This window comes from Myxine glutinosa, chromosome 13 (assembly GCF_964187855.1).
Source record: "Myxine glutinosa chromosome 13, kmMyxGlut1.1, whole genome shotgun sequence".
NCBI lineage: Eukaryota > Metazoa > Chordata > Myxini > Myxiniformes > Myxinidae > Myxine > Myxine glutinosa.
Window position 1 is genome coordinate 66325585 of NC_136273.1, and position 25908 is coordinate 66351492.

A 25908-nucleotide genomic window follows, 5' to 3' on the forward strand; every position below is an offset into this window, starting at 1 on the left:
CCCACTGACCACTCTGACAGAACTACAGTGCTCTTTGGCTGATGGGAGAACCTGCTGGAAGGACAACATTCTCTGCAGTACTTCACAAATCTAAGTTTTATGGGAGAGTGGTCAGATGGAAGGCACTCCTGAGAAAAAGACATATGACAGCACACCTGGTGTTTGCAAAAAGACACGTGAAAGACTCAGAACATGAGGCAAAATATTCACGTCTGATGAGATGGAAATTGAACTCTTTGGCCTGAATGCAAAGCTCTACATCTGGCAGAAACTAAGCACAACTCATCACCCATCAAACACTATCCCTACCACGAAGCATGGTGGTGACAGCATCATGCTATGGGGATGCTTTTCAGTGGCAGGGACTTGGAGACTTGTAAAGGATAGATGGAACAATGAGAGGATGCCAAATACAGGCAAATCCTTGAGGATAACCTGCTTCAGAAATGTAAAAGACCTGAGCCTGCGGCGAAGATTTACATGTCCTACAGGACAATCTCCCTAAGCATACAACCAACGCAACACTAGAATGGCTTCAGAACAAGAATGTGAAAGTCCTTGTGTGGCCCAGCCAAAGCCCAGACTTGAGTCCCATTGAGAATCTGTTGAAATATATTTGAAAATTGCTGTTCACTGACGCTCCCAACCAATTGGACAGAGCTTGAGCAAATTTGCAAGGAAGAATGGGAGAAACTCCCCAAATCCAGATGTGCAAAGCTGATACAGACATATCCTAGAAGACCTGAAGCTGTAATCGCTGCTAAAGGTGCTTCTATGAAGAACTGACTCATGGGGTTGAATACTTATGTAAACTAGAACGACACTCAGTAGAGAGCATACCTCCACATGGTTGGCCATATCACTCAATGGTGAAGAATCACTTCAAAAATTATACTAGCTGGATCCGGATCTTCATTAAAATTTAAACGATTCTTCCTTTTCACACACACAACCTGTGCAACAAGTTTCGTCCAAATCCATCCATAACTTTTTGAGATATCCTGCTATGTATCGTTTTTGGCCTTATCTCACAGTGGTGCATAATCACTTGAAATAATCAAATAATTCTCATATCCGAATACATATTCAGATCTTCACCAACATCGAATCGAATCGTCCTTGTCAGACACCCAACCGGTCCACAAAGTTTAGTTCAAAAAAGTCCACAACTTTTTGAGATATCCTGCTATGTATCGTTTTTGGCCCTATCTCCCAATGGTGAAGAATCACTTAATAAATTCTAGTAGCCGTATCCGAATCCGGATCTTCACCAAAATCTAACCATTTCGTCCTTGTCACATACGCTACATTTCTGCCAAATTTCGTCGGAATCCGTCCACAACTTTTTGAGATATTTTGTTCACAAACGGACAGACAGGGGTGAAAACATAACTGTCATCCACCTTTGGTGGCGGAGGTAATTCGATATTTCTGCATTTCATTTTTAATTATTTTGTAAAAAATTCTAAAAAAAAAAAATTCCACTTTGACGTCATGGCGTATTTTGTATAGATCAGTGACAAAAAAAAATCTCAATTTAATCCATTTGAAATTCAGGCTGTAAAATAACAAAATGTGAAATAGTCAAGGGGTGTGAATACTTTCTGAATGCACTGTATAATGGAATAGTGCCATTGCATAAATTTTCACAACACAATACGCAAAGGAAATACAAGTCTTCTGTGCACGTTACCTGCACCTCATTGTCTTCATAAGCAAAACGAGATGGTTCCATCAATACGAGAGAAATGTAAGCTTAATATAAGGATCATATTTAATGTATGCATTGTAATATAAGTCAGAATACATTGTAACATAACAGGCTGTCAAAATGCAAATTCTTCTGCGTAGAAAAAAAAGGTTAACTCTTTACTGTGCTGATGAAGACAGAAGGAGAGACTCAAATAAGTGGCATGCTGCAGACCAAGACCACAAGTAACACCCGAGTAAAGTGCTTCCCTAAAGATTACACAAAGAAAGAGACAAAGAGGAAGTGTGTTGTGTGTCCCAAATTAAACGAAAAAGGACAAACGATGAAAGGCACCTGAACCCTTTGAACGAGTGCTTGACCCCAGCGTCGTCTCGATCCACCGAAAGTAAGACAAGTGAGGTACTGAGGGAATGCTCCATAAATATTTGACCAAAGAGGAACCTGAATTGTGTGATGAATGACAAAGGCAATTTTGCATTTTTTAATTTGGAATTGTTTTCCGTATCATCTCTCATGCCGAGTGGATCGATACGGTGTTTTCTCGAGCTTCTCGAACAGCCCGTTTCTTAATCTCCATTCCTTGAGCCAGAACGTCAATCTTAGAGGGTGGTCGTTAGGTTCAGGGACAACGTTGATGGAGACCTTCCGTTTGGTCACATAGATCTGCACGACGCCGCAACAGAGGTCCGCGTGACATCGAAACATGGGCTCGCGGATGACATTCGTGCGACGCGTTTACCTTGAGGACCTCCTTGGACCCCTGAGATAGTGTTGCATCTCGTTTTACAAGAAAAGGACCTGGTGGTGCTTGCCTGCCACACTGCGGTCGATTTGGCAATGGCAAGGAACCGACATACGCCTTTCGTTGCCCGCATCCTCCGAGCACAGCAATTCGGCTAGTTAAAAAAAAATACAAAAACCCACCGAGATGTTTCATTTCTCACACTGAGCAAATGTTACAAGTGTGATTTGCAAACGAATTGTACAATCTGGATCCCTATGTACCATTTACAGCATAACCGCACCGCGTACATGCGGAGCAATTTTACAAATTGCCGAGCTCTTGCGCAATTACATATAATGTAGGATTTCCATACCTTCCAACTATTTCATCAAGTGCGGATGGTGCCCCTTGCAGGACAAGTGTAAAGACTACAAGTCGTGGATAATTTAAAATACATACTGCTAGTACGATAAGGTTATTAATTACGTCTTTAATCTTTCTCAAGATGGTGGACAGAGTGTTTGACACGAAAAACCTTGTATAAAGCACAAGTATGACGTCCGTGAAGTCTTTGTTCGGGATGAAAAGTGAATTATAATTCAATGATGTTCACAAAAAAGCAATTTGCTTCTGTAAAGGATGATCAAGCTCACTAATTCCTGATGGCATCGCATCGCGGGCTCCGTGCAGCGCTTCAAGACTCGGCCATTGCCTCGACTGGAACGTGTTATGGGATTTGTAAAGTATTTCATATCACGAGTCCCAACAGCCATGCCGATAGGAAACTATACTCCTCAAATACACAAAACTGTGACGAGGCTCTCACCAAAAGACTTAACATCTTGACTTCAAAACAGCAAAATTTACAAGTGATGCATTTCCAGAAATACATGAAATGGCAAAAAACTGGTTGAAGGAAACAAAAGTGTATTTGAGCAACAACACATACTATAATTTGAGGACCTCTTGTGCAAGCCTCATGAACCCATTAAAATCCCATAAGGGATTGAAATGTATGAGACATTAACCATAAACAGGATGTGTATTTCAGAATTAAGCAGATAAAATCTTTCACAACGAGGTTGGTCCGAAAGTCCTTTTAATGGAATAATAAACAGATCATTGTCATCATCACATTGTGCTGTAAAACTAACAGCAAATATTTGTTATTTTCCACCACATCAAAAGCACAAAGCACAAACATTGTGGAGGTATTAATTTGATAAATCAGAGTTTTGTGTTTTAACATAATCAGCACCACTCTCACCCGCCACTCATCGTTCATTGTATCCTCACCACTCCCTAGCACAGATGTGGAAGCTCATCTTGTAGCATTCAAAAACAATCTTGAGTACGGTAATTCCTTGTTGATTAGGCCCAATTTAAATGCTGTCCTCTTCTTTACCACCCAACATCTCCAGAGCTGCCAGCTTGGGGCACAGATACTTCACTCGAATGGGCTCTCCTTTCTGCCAAGCCACGGTAAGGTAGCAGAGGACAATCTCCTACAAGGATGTAGAAATATTTAGTTTGTTTGTTGCATTGTTACCTTTTCATACTACCAACTGAGGTTTCCTGTTTACATGTACTGTGTGTGTAGAATCGGTCCCTCTGGTAATAATAACCATATCATATTGCATGCCGTTGGATCAGGGTGGGTGGAAGACCCCAATTCCCTCTATGTAAATCTGCATCGTTTGCGTTATATAGAAGCCATAGACTCCTTTAGAGAGTCTATGATAAAGGAGTCTATGATAGACTCTAAAGGAGTCTATGATAGAAGCAGAACAACTTTTTAAATATATATATATATATATATACATATATATATATATATATACTGTATATATATATATAAATATATATATATATATATATATATATATACGTATATATATACATATATATATATATATAGATATATATTTTAATATATATATATTTTTTTTTATTTAAATATATATATATATATATATACAGACTTGGCATTTAATATGGAATATTTTTTTGTGGGGGTGAACTTACTTTTACAAGATGTCTTAGAACCAAAAGTTCATTGGAATTATGTTGAAATTATTCTAGATTTTGTTAATGTGACCTTTAAAAGAAACAAAAACCACATTTGACATTTCGAAACAAATAAATTGATCCTTGAAAGTGATGTAAACTGATATCGAACTCAATTCATGGACAGGACTGTGTTAAACCTCTGTACATTTTCCAGAAGTATCTCTTTATTTTGCACATTAGCCAAAATTTTTTTTAACAAAAACAAAAGTTAAATTACGACTGGGATTACCGACAGTAAAATTACAGTTCAGTACTTTGTGTAACCCCCACAAGCATTCAGGATAGCACGTACACGTTGAGGCATGCTGTTCACGAGATTTGCCAAGGTTTGGACAGGAATCGCTTGCCATGCAGTGACAATAGTCTGCTGCAATTCACGCACAGATGCAGGCTGCTGGTCCAAGTGGTCGATTTGACGCGTTAATTCTGCCCACAAGTTCTCTATCGGATTCATATCCGGGGACATGGCAAGCCACTCCATATGCTCCACACCACAGTCAGCAAGAAAGTGTTGGATCATGCGAGCACGATGAGGCCGTGCATTGTCATCTTGGAAGACAAAGTTTCCTCGAAAGGCTGCACGAGCAAATGGAAGCAATGTTTGTTCCAGAATGGCCCTGTACTTGAACTGGTTCAGGTTTCCATTCAGAACAACCAGGTCAGTTTTGCCCCCTGCATGAAAAGCAGCCCAAACGGTCACCGCACCACCTCCAGCTTGGACTCTTGGCACGATACAATCTTTGTTGAGGGCTTCATGCACTTTTCTGCGCACTCGGACGCGGCCATCTTCACGATAGACCAGAAATCTAGACTCGTCACTGAAGATCACATGATTCCAGTGTCCTAGCTGCCATTGACGGTGCTCTCTGGCCCACTGCAATCGGCGCTGGCAGTGTTGTCTGGTCAGGCGTGGCTTTCTCAGGGGACGCCTGGCACGATAGCCTGCTTGAACCAGTTGTTGGTTGACTCGCCTTCTGGATACAGGCACATTTGTCAGTTGCTGCCACTCAGCCATAAGCCGATAAGCTGACTTGGTACGGCCATTGCGGACTAACCGGTTCAGCTGGCGATCATCCCTCCTTGTGGTTCTGCGGGGACGTCCTGGCCTCGGTATTGGAGTAGGGACACCCCTCTGAGCATTTCGTTTCAGGATCTTTGACACCTGACCTTGAGTGATGCCATACTGCCGAGCAATAGCACGCTCTTTCATGCTGTAATTTCGTAAAGCCACCACTCCATGACAAACAGCATTGTCGAGTTGACGGACCATCTCCAGAGGAAGCGGCAATAACTTTTGGAGACGTGCAGCAGTTGTTTTCCACTAATTCCGAACGCAACAACCCTTGTATACTCGACTGTGAAGCCAATCGTCAAATGCACCTGTCCGTACATTTTGCCACGCCACCTGTGATATAATCCTGTTGTTGACTTCTTGCTGTGACAGACAATCAGTGACATGGTTCTTTTAACAAATAAATCACCAAAGTGTAAAAGAAACTCACCAGATTGATATACTGAGTTAAGAAAGTAAACCCAAGTCAAGAAAAAAAAAATATTCCATATTAAATGCCAAGTCTGTATATACATATATAAAGATGTTGTATTAATTGTATTCATCAATCGTTCCATTATTCTTTTTTGCCTGCTAAATTATATGTGATTAAATAATTGGAATTATACTCGCACATAGCAACTGGCTTTCTTTTTAGAAACTAAATTATTCTGCACAAGGCATGGTTACCTTCGCTACTATATATATATATATATATATATATATATATATATATATATATATATATATATATATATATATATATATATATATATATATACTTATACACAGTCGTGGCCAAAAATATTGCCACCCTTGCACCTTTTTTTTCAAATGATTCACAATTTTCTCTAAAAATAAGTTGACATTCACAAAAGTATTTGGTCTCCACAATTATTTATTTCTCTGTTAAAAATTACAAAACCTATGTTTTGGATTTAGAACTTAATATATCCTTTTAAATCAGAAAATACATAGAAATGGCATTGACAAAATGATTGACACCCAAGACGTAATATTTGACAGTGCAGCCTTCGACAAAATAACTGCAGACAAGCACTTCCTATTGCCATGAATGAGCTTCCTACACCTCTCTACTAGCAGTTTGGCCCACTCTTGTTGTGCAAACTGCTCCAGTTCTCCCAGATTTGAAGGGTGCCTTCTCCCAACTGCTGTTTTCCGGTCTCCCCACAGGTGTTCAATGCGATTTAGATCTGGACTCATTGCTGGCCACTTCAGAACAATCCAGCGTTTGGTCTTGAGCCATTCCTGGGTGTTTTTTGAAGTGTGTTTTGGGTCATTATCCTGCTGCAAGACCCATGACCTTCGACGGAAACCCTGCTTTCTAACACTGGGTTGAACATTGTGCGCCAATATGCCTTGGTAATCTCCTGATTTCATGATGCCATGCACACATTCAAGGCACTCAGTGCCAGAGGCAGCACAGCAACCCCAATACATCACTGAACCTCCTCCATGTTTGATTGTAAGGAAGACGTTCTTTTCTTTGAAGTCTTCATTTTGTTTTCTGTAAACATAGAGATGATGTGCTTTCCCAAAAAGCTCTAATTTGATCTCATCTGTCCACAGGACATTCTCCCAGAAGGATTTTGGCTTGTTAAGGTATGTTTTGGAAAACTCCAGCCAGGCTTTCTTACATCTCTTTCTCAACAGTGGGGTCCTCTTGGGTCTCCTAGCATGGAACCCCCTTTCATTGAGTTGGCGACGGATGGTGCGAGTTGAAACTGTTGTACATTGTGTCTGAAGGTCAGCTTGAATCTGTTTGGCAGTTGATCGAGGTGCTTTCTCCACCATTCAAACAATCCTTCGCTACAATCTTCGATCAAGTTTTCTCTTGCAGCCACGTCCAAGGAGGTTGGCTACAGTGCCATGGGCCTTAAACCTCCTGATTACATTGCTTACAGTGGACACAGCAACATAAATGTCTCTGGAGATGGACTTCTAGCCATGAGATTGTCCATACTACAATACAATCTTGTGTCTGACCTCCTCAGACAATTCTCTGGTTTTCTTTCTTTTCTCCATGCTCATTGTGGTACACACAGTGACACAAAACAGCAGAATGACTCCTTTTCTCTATTCATACAGGTTGAATGAGTGATCACCCCTCAGCCCAAATTGGGCTAAGGGGTATTGTCGTCACGGGCGTCGTCCGGGCGGGCGTCCGGGCATCCGTCAACTTTTGGTTTCCTTCAATTTCAAGGAGAACGGCTTGTCCGATTAAATCCATTTTTGCAGTGTGTGTTGGGGTTGAGAAGATGAAGGTTCCTTTCGAAAATGGGCGCGCTGCGAATTTCAATATGTCCGCCACGGCAGCCATCCGGGCGTCCGTCAACTTTTGGTTTCCGTCAATTTCGAGCAGAACGGCTTGTCCGATTAAATCCATTTTTGCAGTGTGTGTTGGGGTTGAGTAGAGGAAGGTTCCTTTCGAAAATGGGCGCCCTGCGATTTTCAATATAGCCGCCGCGGCAGCCATCTTGAAATTGGTTTCCATCAATTTCTAGCAGAATGGCTTGTCCGATTAAATCCATTTTTGCAGTGTGTGTTGGGGTTGGGTAGAGGAAGGTGCCTTTCGAAAATGGGCGTGCTGCGATTTTCAATATGGCCGCCACAGCAGCCATCTTGAAATTGGTTTCCGTCAATTTCTAGCAGAATGGCTTGTCCGATTAAATCCATTTTTGCAGTGTGTGTTGGGGTTGGGTAGAGGAAGGTGCCTTTCGAAAATGGGCACGCTGCGATTTTCAATATAGCCGCCACGGCAGCCATCTTGAAAGTGGTTTCCACCATGCATGGGCTGCGGGGTTACGCCCGCTTTGCGGTGCTATTTATTTTTATATTGCAGGCACCTGCAAATCACCACAGGTGAGTTCAATTCCAAAGTAGAGGAGAATCACCTGCTTGAAATCTAATTATTTCCAACAACTTCTAAAAGGTACCAATATTGTCTGGGCCATTTTAGGATTTCTGTGTGGAATAAGCTAAGATTTAGTAATTTTTCAGCTTTCTTTGTTTTATTCCACTGCAAACCAAAAAAATACATATGTGGATACGAAAAGATTTTTAAAATTTCAACAATTTTCTGGAAGAAATGGTGCATTATTTGAAAAAAGTGCAATGGTGCAAATATTTTTGGCCATGACTGCACATGTACATATACATACACATATACATTTCGAAAAATATACATGCATGTTTGTTCTCGACAGGTGGCAGCACTGACTTGGGTTTCGTAATTGGACGTGCATCGGAATCTTTCTGTCAATACTGTGTTAGCTGTTGTGTCGGCTAGTTGTGTTTAGTGATGGGACTGGAGTTTTGTTGAAACTATAAGTGTTGCAATCGTGTTCTGAAGATGAATGACAAAGTTCTGGAACAGAGAACCATCGTTGATCAAGTTTTTGGTAAAAAACTAAACGAGAGTGTCAAGGACATTTACGACAAGTTGGAGCTGGTGCATGGGGAAGACGCAATTTCAATATCACATGTGTTTGAGTGGACTAAGAGTTGTGCGGAAGGGAGAATGGACGTGCATGATGAATCGCAGTCGGGACACCCACCAATTTCCAAAATGGACATAAATGTCAAAAGGGTGAGAATGTTAGTCCAATCTTACCAACATCCAAAACTCCAATGAAAGGAACTCATTTTGCATTTACAGAAGAGATCCAGAGTGCCATGAACAATGAGCTAAATTACCTTCGAGGCGACGACTTCCAAAGGTTCTTTGAAGCATGGCAGCGATGTTGGCAAGCATGTATAGACTCCCAGGGAGATTACTTTGAAGGTGACCTCTAAACATATAATTGTTACGTTTACAATAAAATTATCTTTTGCTTCAATCCTGGAACTTTATTGTCAGACCTCATATGTAGGCCTATGGTAATGGGGAGGGAATAAACACAAAGCAAATACAATAAATGGCAATACATAAAACCCTTACCTTCTATTGAATATTCGTGCTCAACTCAACATCTGGTCGGTCAGCCTGGTAAAGTCATTGTGTATGTATATACTTGACAATGGCACCCCAATCAAGAGTTGAGGTCCGAAAACAAACCCAGGGAAGCATGACCTGTCTGCCACATGAGCACATTCTTTCCCCATCAGTCCCCATTAGGGAGTGATGCAGTTTGATATTTATGATGGTAAGGTGATTTAATGGCATGACACGCATCATCAATACTGTGGCATCTTTTTTTTTGTAAACGAGGAACACAATTCACCCTCTGTGGGCTCGGAGTTAAAATGATGATTGTCACCAGTGGGTAAATATGTGAAGGTTTTGCCTTGTTGGGCCATCATCAGGGCAGCGCATCATATTCGTAACTACTGAAGGTTACAGTTTGTGGTTACATGCTTGTCGATTACACTCCGCTGATAGTGAGTCAGGTCATGTGCCTAACCCATCTCCATCTCCTCGAGATATCACTCAACCTGCTGCAACCATGAGGTACGTGGTCAGCACGTTGGTCTTCGCCAATGAGGCTCCTTCACTGAGATAATCTGGTGAGCAGGATCAGCATCAGGAAAACGAGCCACATGTCCATACAGCCGCAGCTGACGCTCACAAATTGTACAGGTAACAACTCTCATCGTCTCTCTAAGCAATTGCTAGGAGACACAAAGTCTGACCAGCGATAGCCAAGGATTCTCTGAAGAGACCTGGTACCGGAGTTAAATCTTTGTCTCAGATCACTGGTCAGAGTTAAGATCCCAGATCCAGAGAGAAGATTGGAAGCACCAAGCTTTCATCCTCCTGCATAGGTACAAGCACCACACCCCATGGTCCAAGTTGAAACCTAGGCTTTTAGAATCATTGTTATCTCCAGCGATGAAGCTGATTCTGATGGTCTTTCATTCTCTCACTGCAGGCAGGTTGGTAGGGTCTTTCACAAGACTCTCTGCTCACCTTCACTCTTTCATTCCCCTTTTTCCCATCTTTGGACCAAACTCCCACACTCTGTTCAATCCCACTCTTCCCTCCAGGTCTTTACAACAGCTGTTCACCACCATCTCACAGCTTCCCCCATCCAAAACCAATCTTTTCTACCCTCATTAATCCACCCCAAACCCACATCCTTCAAATTCCGTTTTATTTCCTGAAAGTCCCTGTAGTGTCCTATCTTGTTTATCCAGTGTACCCCACCCAGCGGATCTCCTTATGTCCCTGTTCTCACCCACTCCCTCGCCCCCTCTTGTCTACCGCTCCCACTTCGATGTGTTCGCTCTTTTGAGTCTCAATTAAATATACAAAAAAAAGTGAATCCATGACTCCCCAGGCCCAACCTAGACGTCTAATGACTTTGAGCTCACAACATTCAGAGACATGAACGTCACTGCCAAGGTAAGTGAAGCTCTCTGACCTCAGTCAGCATCCTCGCCACAGACAGTTACAGGCAGCATAGCAGCATAGCAGCATAAACGATATCATAGAAAGCCTGGATCTTAGTCTTGAGCCAGGACACCCATATTCTCAGTAGCTCCGACTCCTCAAACAGTGCCTTGAGGGCCCTCATGAGGATAGCCAGAGTCTCCATACATTAATATGTATATATTCCATATGCAAGGGCTGGCAGGATAGCCTAGATGTATGATCACTCCCTTCTGAGCTAGCTGTCTATCCTTGTTTTAAATCATGACCCATCTATAAACTCTCATGCTGGTGTTTTGTAGGCAGTGGTAGGCATCAAGGTGTGCGCTGTCCATCGGATGGATGTTTAACTGGGTGTCTCAATTGCTAGCATTAGTTGGTGGACGGTAAAGATCCCAAGGTGTTCTTCTTGATGAGTAGGTGGGTTTTATTCTACACCATGAACAAATTCCAAATTTCTGCCATGATTGACTTTCTGCTGGCAAGGAAACGGAAAACTACCCATCATACCCCTTTCCAAGAAACTGCTTCAGCAGCAAAGACACTACGTCAGGAGTATGGTACATATCGTGTCATAATCACACCATATGTATTCTTGTATGTATACATGTGCATATACAGAGCTTTGAAATTATGAAAAGGATCATACATTATTAAAAGATGAAAAGAAAGCTTTAAAGGATACCTGAGTGGGCATCTCGACAGCGATCACCTCGTAATCGAATATCCGCAAAGAATCTCGACTCAGCAGCTGCAAAGGAAATCGATACATCATGTCTGCCTCCAGTGTGCATCAGGTGAATCATGTACACAGCTTATTGGCCAGGTAATTTATTCTCATGGAAATTGCGACGGGTAATGAACTGCATGAACCTGTCTCGGCCAAATTACAACTGTAGGTTTTGGTTATTTACACTTTGCAAGAACACCTTCACAAACTGACAGATAAACACATCCGAGGCCTTTTTGACGTCCATCACCAAAGTAGCTTTGACCGTTGATCACACCCTGACCGCTTCAAGCGATCACAACCTTGAAGGCTTTCCCCTCCACGCTGAAGAGTGGGTAGTTACCATTCTTTATCACTCTTCTAGACCTCGTTCCCACTGCCAAGCTCGTATGTTTCCCCCCCGAAGATGTCAGCCCGGTTTGTCCTTCCCTCAAAGTGAGGGCCTGCTGTATTTCCAAAGGGCAAACCAGCTGTGCATCTCCCATCTGGTGCGACAGATGCCGAACCTCACAGTGAGAGTTCTATGAACATTCTTATTTTAACCTGAGTTTGTCCACAAAGGTTTCCTAAGTTTGCTAACAGTGAACTTTGGTCCCTTTTTCAAACCGAAAATGCCCTTTGTCTTGTTTTATTATTGCAACAAACATTTGTTTTATTCTTGCATCCCGAATCAATGGTGATTCATAAACTCATATTTGAAATAATATTTGACCTAAAATAATTTATTACAGATATTTGGCCTCAACAAATAGATAAAGGACAAAAGAGAAGGAGTACTCGGATGGAAGGACTGACATGGAAGGCACAGGATTTGATGCGCGCTCATGACAAGTTCACTCCTCAAATGACTAGAGAGATGAATATGATGCAAGGTGGAAGTCCTCATGAATTCTGAACAAAAACAAAAACAAATCTACAGCAGATCCTTCACATAGTGAGTATACTGTATACCATACAACTATCCGGGATGCCTCCAAGTGGTGGTTCTACCCTCCACCCCCCACCCCCACCCCAACGCAAGTCGGGAGCCAAATCTTCCCCCATTCTTCCCTGATGCCCGAATTCGTGAGGGCGATGTGGTGACGGTCAGAGTGCCAATTGGTCCCGATGGACCGGCCCTTTCTGTCTCCCGCTCGTTCCTCCTCTTTCCTTCCCCTCCCCCCTTCTCAACCTCCCTCACCCCCTCTTCCCCCCCTTCCTTCCCCCCTATCTGCCCCCTCTTTCCCCCTCCTTCCCCCCTACTTTTCCCGCAATCCCCCCTCTCCCCTCCACTCAAACTGACAAATTTATGAACATAAACCTGAAGAGTTATCAACAGGAAACAAAAACCATCATGAACAGTATTCCAAAAGGGTCTACCTACCTTCATGGTTCTGATGAAGCTTTTCATTGTTTAAGGTCACAACGCTTGGGCTTACAGGGCTCTCATACCCACACAGACTGATCGATGGGCAACACCAAACAAAATGGATAAAAAGAAATTGACACATCTCTCGGAGACATGCTGGGGTAATGCGTCTCGTACCGACAAGGCAACAAGGTTGATGCGCTGCACGTCATAAGTCTTGTGCTCTCCGCCATTTTCAAGGTTGATAACGCTGCCAGCTATCCGAGCCAACCTGAGCAGAGCTGTCTTGTTGTCTGGGACATGTCCAAAATTGTCTGCAAACAAATATGGCCATTACTTCAAAGTTCATGCACCATATTGTACTGTACAAGACGACAAAAGGAACATTATAGAACCACCTTTAGAGGCCATTTCCTCCACAGAGCAGGGGTTGGCCTTTTTCTGGCACCATGGTCCCCTTTTTTTGAAGCAATGTTTTACGGCCGGATGCCCTTCCTGCCACCAACTCTGTTAGTCGCCTCTTGCGACACACAGGGAATTACCAGTGAGCTGGTACTCAATTTTCCGCCCTCAGAAGGATGACAGGCTGAGTCAACCCCCCTGGCGTTAATTCGGCAATCGACCGGGATTGGAACCCAGGATCCTAGGATCCCAAGCTGGCACCCTAACCGCTAAGGCCGTGGTTCTTAACCTGGGTTCGACCGAACCCCAGTGGTTCAGTGAGCCGGTCTCAGGGGTTCGGCGGAGGTCCACCGAAACGCATTGCAATTATTTTTTTTTTTTTTTTTAGTTTTGTATCAATTTAGAATCTATGTGTAACTACGCTTATTATTAATATTATTATTATTTTGCTATGTATGTTACGAATGAATGGAAATGTTATTTGTAATTGTATTCCCACCCCATTGAGGGTGGCCCTTGTCAAAACAAAACCACGCATTTCCCAGATCGCCTCCCGAAAAGAAGAACAGAAAACGCATTAAGATGCAATTCTTCTTAATTTTTTGGTCGAATTTGAGGGGTTCCGCGAGTGTTTGGTGGGTTTCGTTAGGGTTCGGCGCCTTTAAAAAGGTTAAGAACCACTGCACTAAGCCAACACCCGGCTAAAAGGAACATTATGTGATGGTGAATATCTTCTTCTTTCATGTGCAGCAAATAGCTGCAGGTAGCATAATGTTCTGGGGATGTGCTCGGCCGCTGATGCAGTAGCCCTTGTAAGTTAGACCAAGGATTATTAATTTGTCTGGGGTGCCGGTGATAACTCACCTACTTTTAGTGAAGGACACCGCGAGATTTGTAACGTATGTCGGCAGACGTCCTATTCCCAACCCAACTTAACATCCATCCGAGGGATGGCACACGCAATGATGAATCGCACAACCTGTGGAACACTGGGATGACAGTTTACAGCTGGGTCAGTATTCAACCCCAGGGTAGATAGCTCAGCGAGGCAAGTGTGCGTCCCTCGAGGTTACCTTTCAGCCCAAGGTGAATATGATTCAGTGATACAGGTATGAGAAACGTAAGCGGTTCTTTGCTTCCAATGCTTTTCACTCCTAGCTGCCATTGTTATTTGCACACCTGCTGCTCTCACGTGTTGGAATTCAGCAATAATCAGAGGGAAGGTGCAGATTAAATGTTTGAATAGGTGACAGTTCATATCTGCACTATGGAACTTTTAAATGTTTAGACTTGGATGAATGATCAGTAAAAAAAACAGTTCTGACTTGCTATTTGCGAGTGAACAAATGTGTTTGACACCTTGTATTCTCAAGAATATGACTTTTTTTTTCTTTTTTTTTGTATACAAGATCGAGGCTCGTGAAAGAGCGAACATTAATCACACAGAAAGACAAACAGACACACAAAACAAATAACATCGGGAGCGGTAGACAAGATGGGGAGAGAGGGGGAAGGACACAAACACAACATTTGAGAGCAGGGACCGAGAGACATGGAGACATCGAGAGAACTGTGGGAGGGAGAGGGCTTTGGGGGGAAGGCATGGGAAGGGGGGGGGGGGGGGGGTGGGAGAGGTATAAAACATATGGACACTGCCAAGACTTCCAGGAAAGAAGTTGGAATTTCAAACAAGGTGGATCTGGGGTGAATTAGTGGGGGTAGAAAAGATCAAGGTTTTGGATGGGGGAAGAAAAGAGATGGTGGTGAACAGCTGTTTTGAAGACCTGGAGGGAGGAGTGTGATTGAAGTGAGTGTGGGAGTTTGTTCCAGAGGCGGGAGAAAAGAGGAATGAAAGAGTGAAGGTGAGCAGAGAGCCGAGATTTCGGCAGTTTAACCATCAGAGGGTGGCTGGCAGATCTTGTGCGACCTGTAGGAATATTTGGGGGACAGAGCACAGAGAGAGCTGGGGGAGCAAGGCCGGAGAGGAGTCGGTAGAAGACAGAAAGACCACCTACCTGCCTGCGGTGAGTGAGTGAAAGGCCCTCAGAGATAGCTTCATCGCGGGAGATTCCAATGATTCTGAAAGCTTTGGATTCAACAGCGTGAAGCCGAGCCAGGTGTGAGGCAGGAGCACCAGCCCATAGGGGAGAACAGTATTCCATTGAGCTGCGGATGAAAGCCTTGTATGTGGTGAGGAGCTCAGGTGTGCCTAGGAAGGACTTCGCACGACGGAGGATGCCCAGTCGGCGACTGGCTTTGGAGGCCAGCTTGGAAATGTGGTTTTCCCAAGAAAGATCATGGCAGATGGTGAGACCCAAAAGCTTGAGCGACAGAACTTCTTGGAGAGGATTGTTGAGAAAGTAGATGGGAGGGTTGTGCAGTCGATCTTTTCGGAGAGACATAGTAAGAGTGTGAGATTTGTCAGGATCTCACACTTGATTGATTTGTCAGGACTTGATTGACAAAAACATCGGAATTGTCACAATAAGGCACAAGGACCACTCAACTGAAAACAATCAGGATATCATCAAAATTTCATGAGTACACAATAATATACATCAAGCAAATTACTTTTCTGACATTAGATGTTAATTGATGAAGTGATTGACGGTTTTATGAAGAGGATGCGAGATGCATTTCATTAAACTTTTTAATATAAATATTGTCACCTTGATTGATTAGTTAAACATACCGTTGAGTTTTCCAAACACATTATTAATGTGAGAAGCAATAATATAAATAAAACAAAGGTTCAGCAGGTAACGCACAAAATACATCATTTTTATGAGAGGTGAATTAATACATCCTTTCGATGAGAGGTGCAAATACGGTATTTCCATCAGACATTCAAATACACAATTTCTATCAGAGAGACAAATACACCATTTCTATCAGAGAGACAAATACACCATTTCTATCGGAGAGACAAATACACCATTTATATCGGAGAGACAAATACACCATTTATATCGGAGAGACAAATACACCATTTCTATCGGAGAGACAAATACACCATTTATATCGGAGAGACAAATACACCATTTCTATCGGAGAGACAAATACACCATTTATATCGGAGAGACAAATACACCATTTATATCGGAGAGACAAATACACCATTTATATCGGAGAGACAAATACACCATTTATATCAGAGAGACAAATACACCATTTATATCGGAGAGACAAATACACCATTTATATCGGAGAGACAAATACACCATTTATATCGGAGAGACAAATACACCATTTATATCGGAGAGACAAATACACCATTTATATTGGAGAGACAAATACACCATTTATATCGGAGAGACAAATACACCATTTATATCGAAGAGACAAATACAAATTTTCTATCAGAGATACAAATACACCATTTCTATCAGAGATACAAATACACCATTTCTATTAGAGATACAAATACACCATTTCTATCAGAGATACAAATACACCGTTTCTATCAGAGATACAAATACACCATTTCTATCAGAGATACAAATACACCATTTCTATTAGAGATACAAATACACCGTTTCTATCAGAGATACAAATACACCGTTTCTATCAGAGATACAAATACACCATTTCTATCAGAGATACAAATACACCATTTCTATTAGAGATACAAATACACCGTTTCTATCAGAGATACAAATACACCATTTCTATCAGTAAACAAATACACAGTTTCTATCAGGGATACAAATACACCGTTTCCTTTAGAGACACAAATACACAATTTCTATCAGATATACAAATACACCATTTCTATCAGAGATACAAATACACCATTTCTATCAGAGATACAAATACACCATTTCTATCAGATAAACAAATACACATTTTATATCAGAGAGACAAATACACCGTTTCTATTAGAGACACAAATACACAATTTCTATTTTTTATTTTTTATTTGGCATACAGAATCGAGGCTCGTGTAAGAGCTAACTCATTGAACATGAAAACATGCGCAGACACACAAAACATGCAATGAAGGGAACAGGGACGTCAGTAGATCTGTGGAAGAGGGAGGGCTTGGGGAGGAGGGAGGGGTACACAGTACAAAGCAAATGAACACTTCTAGAAACCCCAGGAAAGAAGTTGGGGATTCAAAGAGGTGGATTTGGGGCGTTTTAACGGGGGTAGAAAATATCAAGGTTTTGGATGGGGGAAGATAAGAGATTGTGGTGAACTGCTGTTTTAAAGACCTGGAGGAAGGAGAGGGATTGAAGAGAGTGTGGGAGTTTGTTCCAGTGGTGGGAGAAAAGAGGCATGAAAGAGTGAAGGTGAGCAGAGAGTCTTGATTTTGGCAGTTCACCAGAAGAGGGTCGCTGGCAGATCTTGTGTTTTCTGCAGGAATATTAGGGGGACAGAACACAGACAGAGTAGGGGGAGCAAGGCCGGAGAGGAGTCGGTAGGAGACAGAAAGACCACCTACCTGGCTGAATGGTGAGAGAGAGAAAGGCCCTCAGAATCAGCTTAATCGCAGGAGATTCCAATGATTCTGAAAGCTTTGCTTTCAACTGCATGAAGCCGAGCTAGGTGTGAGGCAGGAGCACCGGCCCAGAGGGGAGAACAGCATTCCCTTGAGCTGCGGATGAAAGCCTTGTATGTGCTGAGGAGCTCAGAAGTGCCCAGAAAGGACTTCGCACGACGGAGGGTGCCCAGTCGGCGACTGGCTTTGGAGGCCAGCTTGGAAATGTGGTTTTCCCAGGAAAGATCATGGAAGATATAGAGACCCAAAAGCTTGAGTGACAGAACCTCTTCAAGAGGGTTGTTCATAAAGTAGATGGGATAGATGGGAGGGTTGTCCAGATGGTCTTTTCGGAGAGACAAAGAGAGAGTGTGAGATTTGTCAGGATTGAAGGACATGTTCCACTTGTTTGACCAGTTTGTGATATTGTCCATGTCTGCAGAGAGTGAAGTGGGTGCTGCCTGCCAATCTGAGGGTTGGGATATGGAGCGGCAGAGAGTGGAGTCATCAGCAAAGAGATAGAGAGGATTTTCCAGAGAGTCGGAGAGATCATTGATGAAGGCCAGGAAAAGCACAGGGCCCAGAACACTGCCTTGGGAAACTCCAGCCTGAACAGGAAGGGGAGATGAGAGGAACCCATTCAGGGCCACATGTTGACTGCGACCAGAGAGGAAGTCCGCAAGCAATGCGTGTAGGTTTCCATGGATACCATAAGAGGAGAGTTTGGTGAGCAGAGCGGGGTGCCAGACCGTATCGAAGGCATGAGACATGTCAAGGGAGACAGCTCTGATTTCCTGTTTGGCATTGAGGACCTCCATACATTGTTGAGACAGCAGAAGCAGCATGTCCAGAGTAGAGTGACCTGGTCTGAAACCAAATTGATGATCCGAGATAAAGCCATTGGAGAAGAGGAAAGATTTGATTTCAGAAGCAATGATGGATTCCATGACATTGCTGATGATTGGGAGCAAGCTGATTGGAATATACACCATTTATATCAGAGATACAAATACACCATTTCCATCAGAGATACAAATCCACCATTTCTATCGGAGATGTTCCAACATCACAGGGAGAGTTTAAATAGTTATTTCTCCTCACCTGAGGATTGTAAATGAAAATGCATCATCTCTGTGCCAACATACCTGGTATAGTCTCCCCGAGTGGCTCTCCAGGATACTTCCTGAGAATTTCCTCCCATGCCTCATCACCGACTTCCTCACATGGAGACATCTCAGAGGTAATGTTCACTCTGGGAGTCTCACGGCCATGGGGGAACAGCACAGTGGCGGCCAATTTGAGTTTCCTCTATGCAAGGTGAGAGTTGGAGTGGAGATGAGACTTGATCGGTTCTGAAGGATTATGGAGAGAATCAGGAAGCTCATTAGCTGTTCCTTACTCATTTTCCACAAAATGGTCTGAATGATCTTTGTGTTCAACATCAATCATACCTTGCTGGGCTGTTCTTCAACCTCAAACTCCACCTGGTAATCTGCTCCTTTATCATCCTCCTATGTACAAAAAACAGGCACACAGACCCCAGGAGAGCTCCAGCTGCTGCTCTAGACACATTCTGGGCAGACTTTATCATACACGTAAATACAGGTGATTTTACACCTGTTGTTATAACATCATATCTTATCTTTATTGTATAATGCAGCAAACACTCATGGTTATGTATGCATGTATGTATGTATATACATGGATATTTGTGAGCAAACGTCGTCGTCTTCTTCAAATATATATATATATACAGTCGTGGCCAAAAATAATGACACCCTTTCACTTTTTTCAAATAACTCACAAATTTTATGAAAAATAAGTGTAAATTAACAAAAGTATTTGGTCTCCACAATTCGTTATTTCACTGTTAATATTACAGAACCTTTGTTTTTGATTCAGAACTTAATATATCCTTTTAAATCCGAAAATAACAATAAATGGCATTGACAAAACTATTGACACCCGAGACTTAATATTTGGTAGCACAGCCTTTGGACAAAATAACTGCAGTCGAGCACTTTCTATAGCCATGAATGAGCTTCCTACACCTCTCTAATATGATTTTCACATCAGCTAACTGAATTCAACAACCAACTATTTTTGAGATCAGCATAGGCCAAAAGGTCAACATAGGCCAGAGCTCAACAACAATTTCGAATTTCTAAAATTCTCAATTTTCATCCGATTGACTTGAAATTTGAATATGATTTTCAAATCAGCGAACTGAATTCAACCACCAACTATTTTTGAGATCAGCATAGGCCAAGCGGTCAACATAGGCCAAAGATCAACAACAATTTAAAATTTCTAAAATCCTCAATTTTCATCCCATTGACTTGAAATGAATGGGATTGATCCGATTCATCCGATTCGATCCGATTTGATTCATCCGATTGACTTGAAATTTGAATATGATTTCCATATCAGCTTACTGAAACCAACCACCAACTATTTTTGAGGTAAACTTTGGCCAAAAGGTCAACATAGGCCAAATTTCTAAAATTGTCAATTTTCATCCGATTGAGTTGAAATGAATGGGATTGATCCGATTCATCCGATTTCATCCGATTCGATCCGATTTGATTCATCCAATTGACTTGAAATTTGAATATGATTTGCATATCAGCTTACTGAAACCAACCACCAACTATTTTTGAGGTAAACTTTGGCCAAAAGGTCAACATAAGCCAAATTTCTAAAATTGTCAATTTTCATCAGATTAAGTTAAACTTTGAAGGCGATTTGCATATCAGGTCACTGAATTCAACCACTAATTCTTTTTGAGGTCAAAAGGATGCTCTACCGAGTACCATTCGACTTTGTTCTGTTTTGCTAAGTGTCGCTCTATGAGTGAATTTTCATCTGTGTTTGTTTGTCTGTGCAGAATAAATATGATTTTTCTCTGCTACCATTGGTCCGATTGACAGGAAATTTTCTCCACAGGTGCAATGATAATTGTCATGTCATAGGTCACGTGGTTCGGCCACCATCTTGGAAAAACCGAAAAACATTGCACCTCTATATCTCCAAAACCGCTTCAAGGAAAAAATTGAAAAGTGGCTCATTGTAAAGAACTCTCCATGGGGGAATAAAATATGTTAATGATGATGTCATCGGTGCGTCAATTATGACGTCATAATTCGACATGTAAAAAACTTCATCCGATCAGAATGAAATTTATTGACCATCATCTAGGGATGAGCCATCCTATCTTTTTTCGAGGTGACATCTTGCGTCAGCAATGCACCATGACATTCAAGGGAAAACGTATGAGTATAGGCGGATGAAGCAAGACGTCAAAGCGAGAGGAGGAGTTTTATCAGAACTCAGGACTATCCCTGATTGGTGTGTTCTACTTTGGAACTCCCTCATACAACTTTATCACTTGGACGAAGGTGTTTATCCTTTGCCGGCACAAATGGCTTTGATCATTGTGCTCGATGTTTTTGTTCGAGATCGAGCGACTTTTTTCTGTCTCTCGAATCCAGACAGTGTCTCCTTCATATTATTTAATTATCCCACTGTCCCTTTGACATACATATGTAGTCTTAATTTGAAAGAGAATATATATATATATATATATACAGACTTGGCATTTAATACGGAATATTTTATTTTTCTTGACTTGGGTTTACTTTCTTAACTCAGTATATCAATCTGGTGAGTTTCTTTTACACTTTGGTGATTTATTTGTTAAAAGAACCATGTCACTGATTGTCTGTCGCAGCAAGAAGTCAACAACAGGATTATATCACAGGTGGCGTGGCATAATGTACGGACAGGTGCATTTGATGATTGGCTTCACAGTCGGGTATACAAGGGTTGTTGCGTTCTGTATTAGTGGAAAACAACTGCTGCACGTCTCCAAAAGTTATTGCCGCTTCCTCTGGAGATGGTCCGTCAACTCGACAATGCTGTTTGTCATGGAGTGGTGGCTTTACGAAATTACGGCATGAAACAGCGTGCTATTGCTCGGCAGTATGGCATCACTCAAGGTCAGGTGTCAAAGATCCTGAAACGAAATGCTCAGAGGGGTGTCCCTACTCCAATACCGAGGCCAGGACGTTCCGCAGAACCACAAGGAGGGATGATCGCCAGCTGCACCGGTTAGTCCGCAATGGCCATATCAAGTCAGCTAATCGGCTTAGGGCTGAGTGGCAGCAACTGACAAATGTGCCTGTATCCAGAAGGCTAGTCAACCAACGACTGGTTCAAGCAGGCTATCGTGCCAGGTGTCCCCTGAGAAAGCCACGCCTGACCAGACAACACCGCCAGCGCCGATTGCAGTGGGCCAGAGAGCACCGTCAATGGCAGCCAGGACATTGGAATCATGTGATCTTCAGTGACGAGTCTAGATTTCTGGTCTATCGTCAAGATGGCCACGTCCGAATGCGCAGACAAGTGCATGAAGCCTACAACAAAGATTGTTTAGTGCCAAGAGTCCAAGCTGGAGGTGGTGGGGTGACCGTTTGGGCTGCTTTTCATGCAGGGGGCAAAACTGACCTGGTTGTTCTGAATGGAAACCTGAACCAGTTTAAGTACAGGGCCATTCTGGAAGAAACATTGCTTCTATTTGCTCGTACAGCCTTTCGAGGAAACTTTGTCTTCCAAGATGACAATGCACGGCCTCATCGTGCTCGCATGATCCAAAACTTTCTTGCTGACCATGGTGTAGAGCATATGGAGTGGCCTGCCATGTCCCCAGATATGAATCCGATAGAGAACCTGTGGGCAGAATTAACGCGTCAAATCGACCACTTGGACCAGCAGCCGACCTCTGTGCGTGAATTGCAGCAGGCTATTGTCACTGCATGGCAAGCGATTCCTGTCCAAACCTTGGCAAATCTCGTGAACAGCATGCCTCAACGTGTACGTGCTCTCCTGAATGCTTGTGGGGGTTACACGAAGTACTGAAATGTAATTTTACTGTCCGTAATCCCAGTCGTAATTTAACTTTTGTTTTTGTTAAAAAAAAAATTGGCAAATGTGCAAAATAAAGAGATACTTCTGGAAAACGTACAGAAGTTTAACACAGTACTGTCCATGAATTGAGTTCTATATCAGTTTACATCACTTTCAAGGATCAATTTATTTGTTTCGAAATGTCAAATGTGGTTTTTGTTTCTTTTGAAGGTCACATTAACAAAATCTAAAATAATTTCAACATAATTCCAATGAACTTTTGGTTCTAAGACATCTTGAAAAGTAAGTTCACCCCCACAAAAAAAAATTCCATATTAAATGCCAAGTCTGTATATACAATAAGAGTTGGTCTGCTTTTGTGTCGTATTGTAATTAAATGTCAAAACCCCATGTGTTGTTTACCTCTTGCAGGCCTTGTGGTCACAATGTGAAACATTTTGCATTAAATAAAATAATAGCAAATGAAACTTATCATGATTTTGATGTTTTTTTGCATTACAGCAGCGGCAATTTTGTCAGCCATCTTGGATTATATCTACATATCATTATCTGAGGTCCCTGAAATATATTCTATTAAAATCCTAGTGTGCTAAAACATATATTTAGCCACGAAAAGTACACTTTTATGAGGTTCTAGGCAGAAGTTATCCATATTTATGTATTTTCCATCCAACCGGCGGCCATCTTGAATTTTGTAAATGCCACAAGGTGGGACTCGTGGGACTTTATATTGTGGGCATCCACATGGTATTCTGAAGCTCTGTGCAGCTTTCTACTAATTTCTTCGAGGTCCTAACCTAATGCTCCTGGGCTACATGGAAAAAATGGAAACATGGGTCATTGTCAAGTATTCCCCATGGGGAAATGGGGAACAAAATATATTAATGATGATGTCATCATTGATGGTGGTTTAACAGCCATATTGGAATGATGATGTTGAGGAGCTGTGCTCCTACGCGAGTCGAAAGGATTGACGCGACAAAAGACGGGAATTCGTCCGAGCTCCTTTATTGGTAAAACGAAAACTCGGGTACTCTGAAAAGCCCGTTTATCGGGGTAGCAACATATATAAGCACAATCAAACACGTCATGCCAGAAGCCACGCCTCCCAAGCCGGGCGCGGCATGCCGATCGGAGCGTTTGCCAGGGAAAGGCGAGTCTGGGCATGCCCGGGCGGCCTGGGCGAGCCCGGGAAAGGCGAGTCTGGGCATGCCCGGGCGGCCTGGGCGAGCCCGGTACAGTGATCGCTCCCTGGTTGCGTCATCGGCAGGTGTAAGGCGATTGTGTATGCTCAGCGGCAACCGCTACACGCGCCCCCCCAGAATCGACTTGCACCGGCAGGGTCAATTTAAGGGGGGTCCTGATGACCCGACCGAAGCGACCCCTGGAGGGTCGTGGGGGGGGGGGGGGGGAGGTCCGGTGTGGTGGTGGGTGGTCGAGCGGGGGGGACCGTGGACGGGGGGCGGCCTCGCTGTGGAGGAAGGGCCAACCGTGGTGGTTGGTCGACGTCCAAGTGCGCCGGCTTGAGGCGGTCCACCGAAATCCGGTCCGACCTGCCGCCGACGTTGACGACGAAGGACTTGTCGTCCCGTCGCAGGACCCGGAAGGGCCCGTCGTACGGCGGCCTGAGTGGCCCCCGGTGTGCGTCATGATGCACAAAAATGTACTCCGCTGTGCGAAGCGCTGGGGGGACGTAGGACTGGGGGCCACCGTGGTGGGACGTTGGCATGGGGGCAAACCGTCGGGCGGCCTCCTGGAGGTCCGAGCGCTGGTGAGTTGCGGACCAGGGACTGGTAGCGTCGGGCACGAACTCGCCCGGGACGCGTAGCGGCTGGCCGTAGACGAGCTCGGCGGTGGACGCCTGGAGGTCCTCCTTGGGGGCCGTGCGGAGGCCCAAAAGGACCCACGGCAGCCGCTCGGCCCAACCGCCGTCCTGAAGGCCGGCCATGAGCGCGGCCTTCATGGAGCGGTGAAAACGCTCGCACAACCCGTTGGCTTGGGGGTGGTAGGCCGTGGTACGGTGGAGCTTGACCCCCAGGTTGCGGGCGACCGCGCCCCAAAGCTCGGAGGTGAACTGCGGACCTGCGAACTACGAACTGCGAACTGCGGACGTCCGAAGAGATGTCTGCCGGTGCGCCGAAACGGGCGACCCAGGTGGCGATGAAAGCCTGCGCCACGTCGGCGGTTGTGGTGGAAGCAAGGGGAGCAGCCTCCGGCCACCTGGTGGTCCTGTCCACCATGGTGAGCAGGTGTGTGAAACCTCATGATGGGGGAAGGGGGCCCACCATGTCCACGTTGACGTGGTCGAAACGCCGTTCGGGCACGGTGAAAGGTGCCAGCGGGGCCTGGGTGTGGCGGTGGACCTTGGCCCGCTGGCAGGCCGTGCAGGCGTTGGCCCAGTTGCGGACGTCCCGTCGAAGTCCGTGCCAGACGAAACGCGCTGACACCAGCTTCTGGGAAGCTTTCCGGCCCGGGTTAGAAAGGCCGTAGAGGGAGGCGAAAATGCGGCGCTGCCAGCTAACGGGCACGACGGGGCGAGGCTGGCCTTGGGAGACGTCGCAGAGCAGGACAGTGTCCGTGAAGGGGACGTCGGCCAGGCGGAGGCCCGTGTCCGCCACCCGGAGGGCTTGCACCGTGGTGTCGGCGGTCTGGTCGGCCGTCATAAGCGCGAAGTCCACACCCAGGTGGACCGCGTTCGCACTGGCCCGAGAAAGACAGTCGGCCACGGCATTGTCTTTTCCGGCGACGTGCCGGATGTCCGTGGTAAACTCCGACACGGCGGAGAGGTGGCGCTGCTGGCGGGCCGACCATGGCTCCATGACTTTGGCCATCGCGTAAACCAACGGCTTGTGGTCGACGAAAGCCGTGAACGGGCGGCCCTCCAGGAGGTGGCGGAGTGGCGAACGGCCAGGTATAGACCGAGGAGCTCGCGGTCAAATGTGCTATATTTTAGCTCGTTCGGCCGGAGTTGCCGGCTAAAAAAAGCGAGTGGCTGCCAAACCCAGTTCACCCATTGTTCATGTACGGTGCCCACCGCGTAGTCGGAGGCGTCCGTAGTGAGGGCGATAGGAGCG

At 44.1% G+C, this 25908-nt stretch overlaps 1 protein-coding gene across 2 annotated transcripts in view; it reads right to left on the reverse strand.

Annotated features, from left to right (window-relative positions):
* Positions 1-3517: 3517 nt before the first annotated feature.
* The window catches only part of LOC137438998 (latexin), a 43434-nt gene continuing 21043 nt past the window's right edge, over positions 3518-25908 (reverse strand). For both annotated transcript variants that reach the window (XM_068134546.2, XM_068134545.2), the window contains exons 3-7: positions 19360-19419; positions 19054-19216; positions 13204-13340; positions 11634-11699; positions 3518-3940 (exon numbers count right to left, since the gene is read on the reverse strand). In XM_068134546.2, coding sequence (XP_067990647.1) covers positions 3818-3940; positions 11634-11699; positions 13204-13340; positions 19054-19216; positions 19360-19419 — 549 coding nt within the window. In that variant the 3' untranslated portion in view covers positions 3518-3817. The remainder of the gene's footprint in view (positions 3941-11633; positions 11700-13203; positions 13341-19053; positions 19217-19359; positions 19420-25908) is intronic.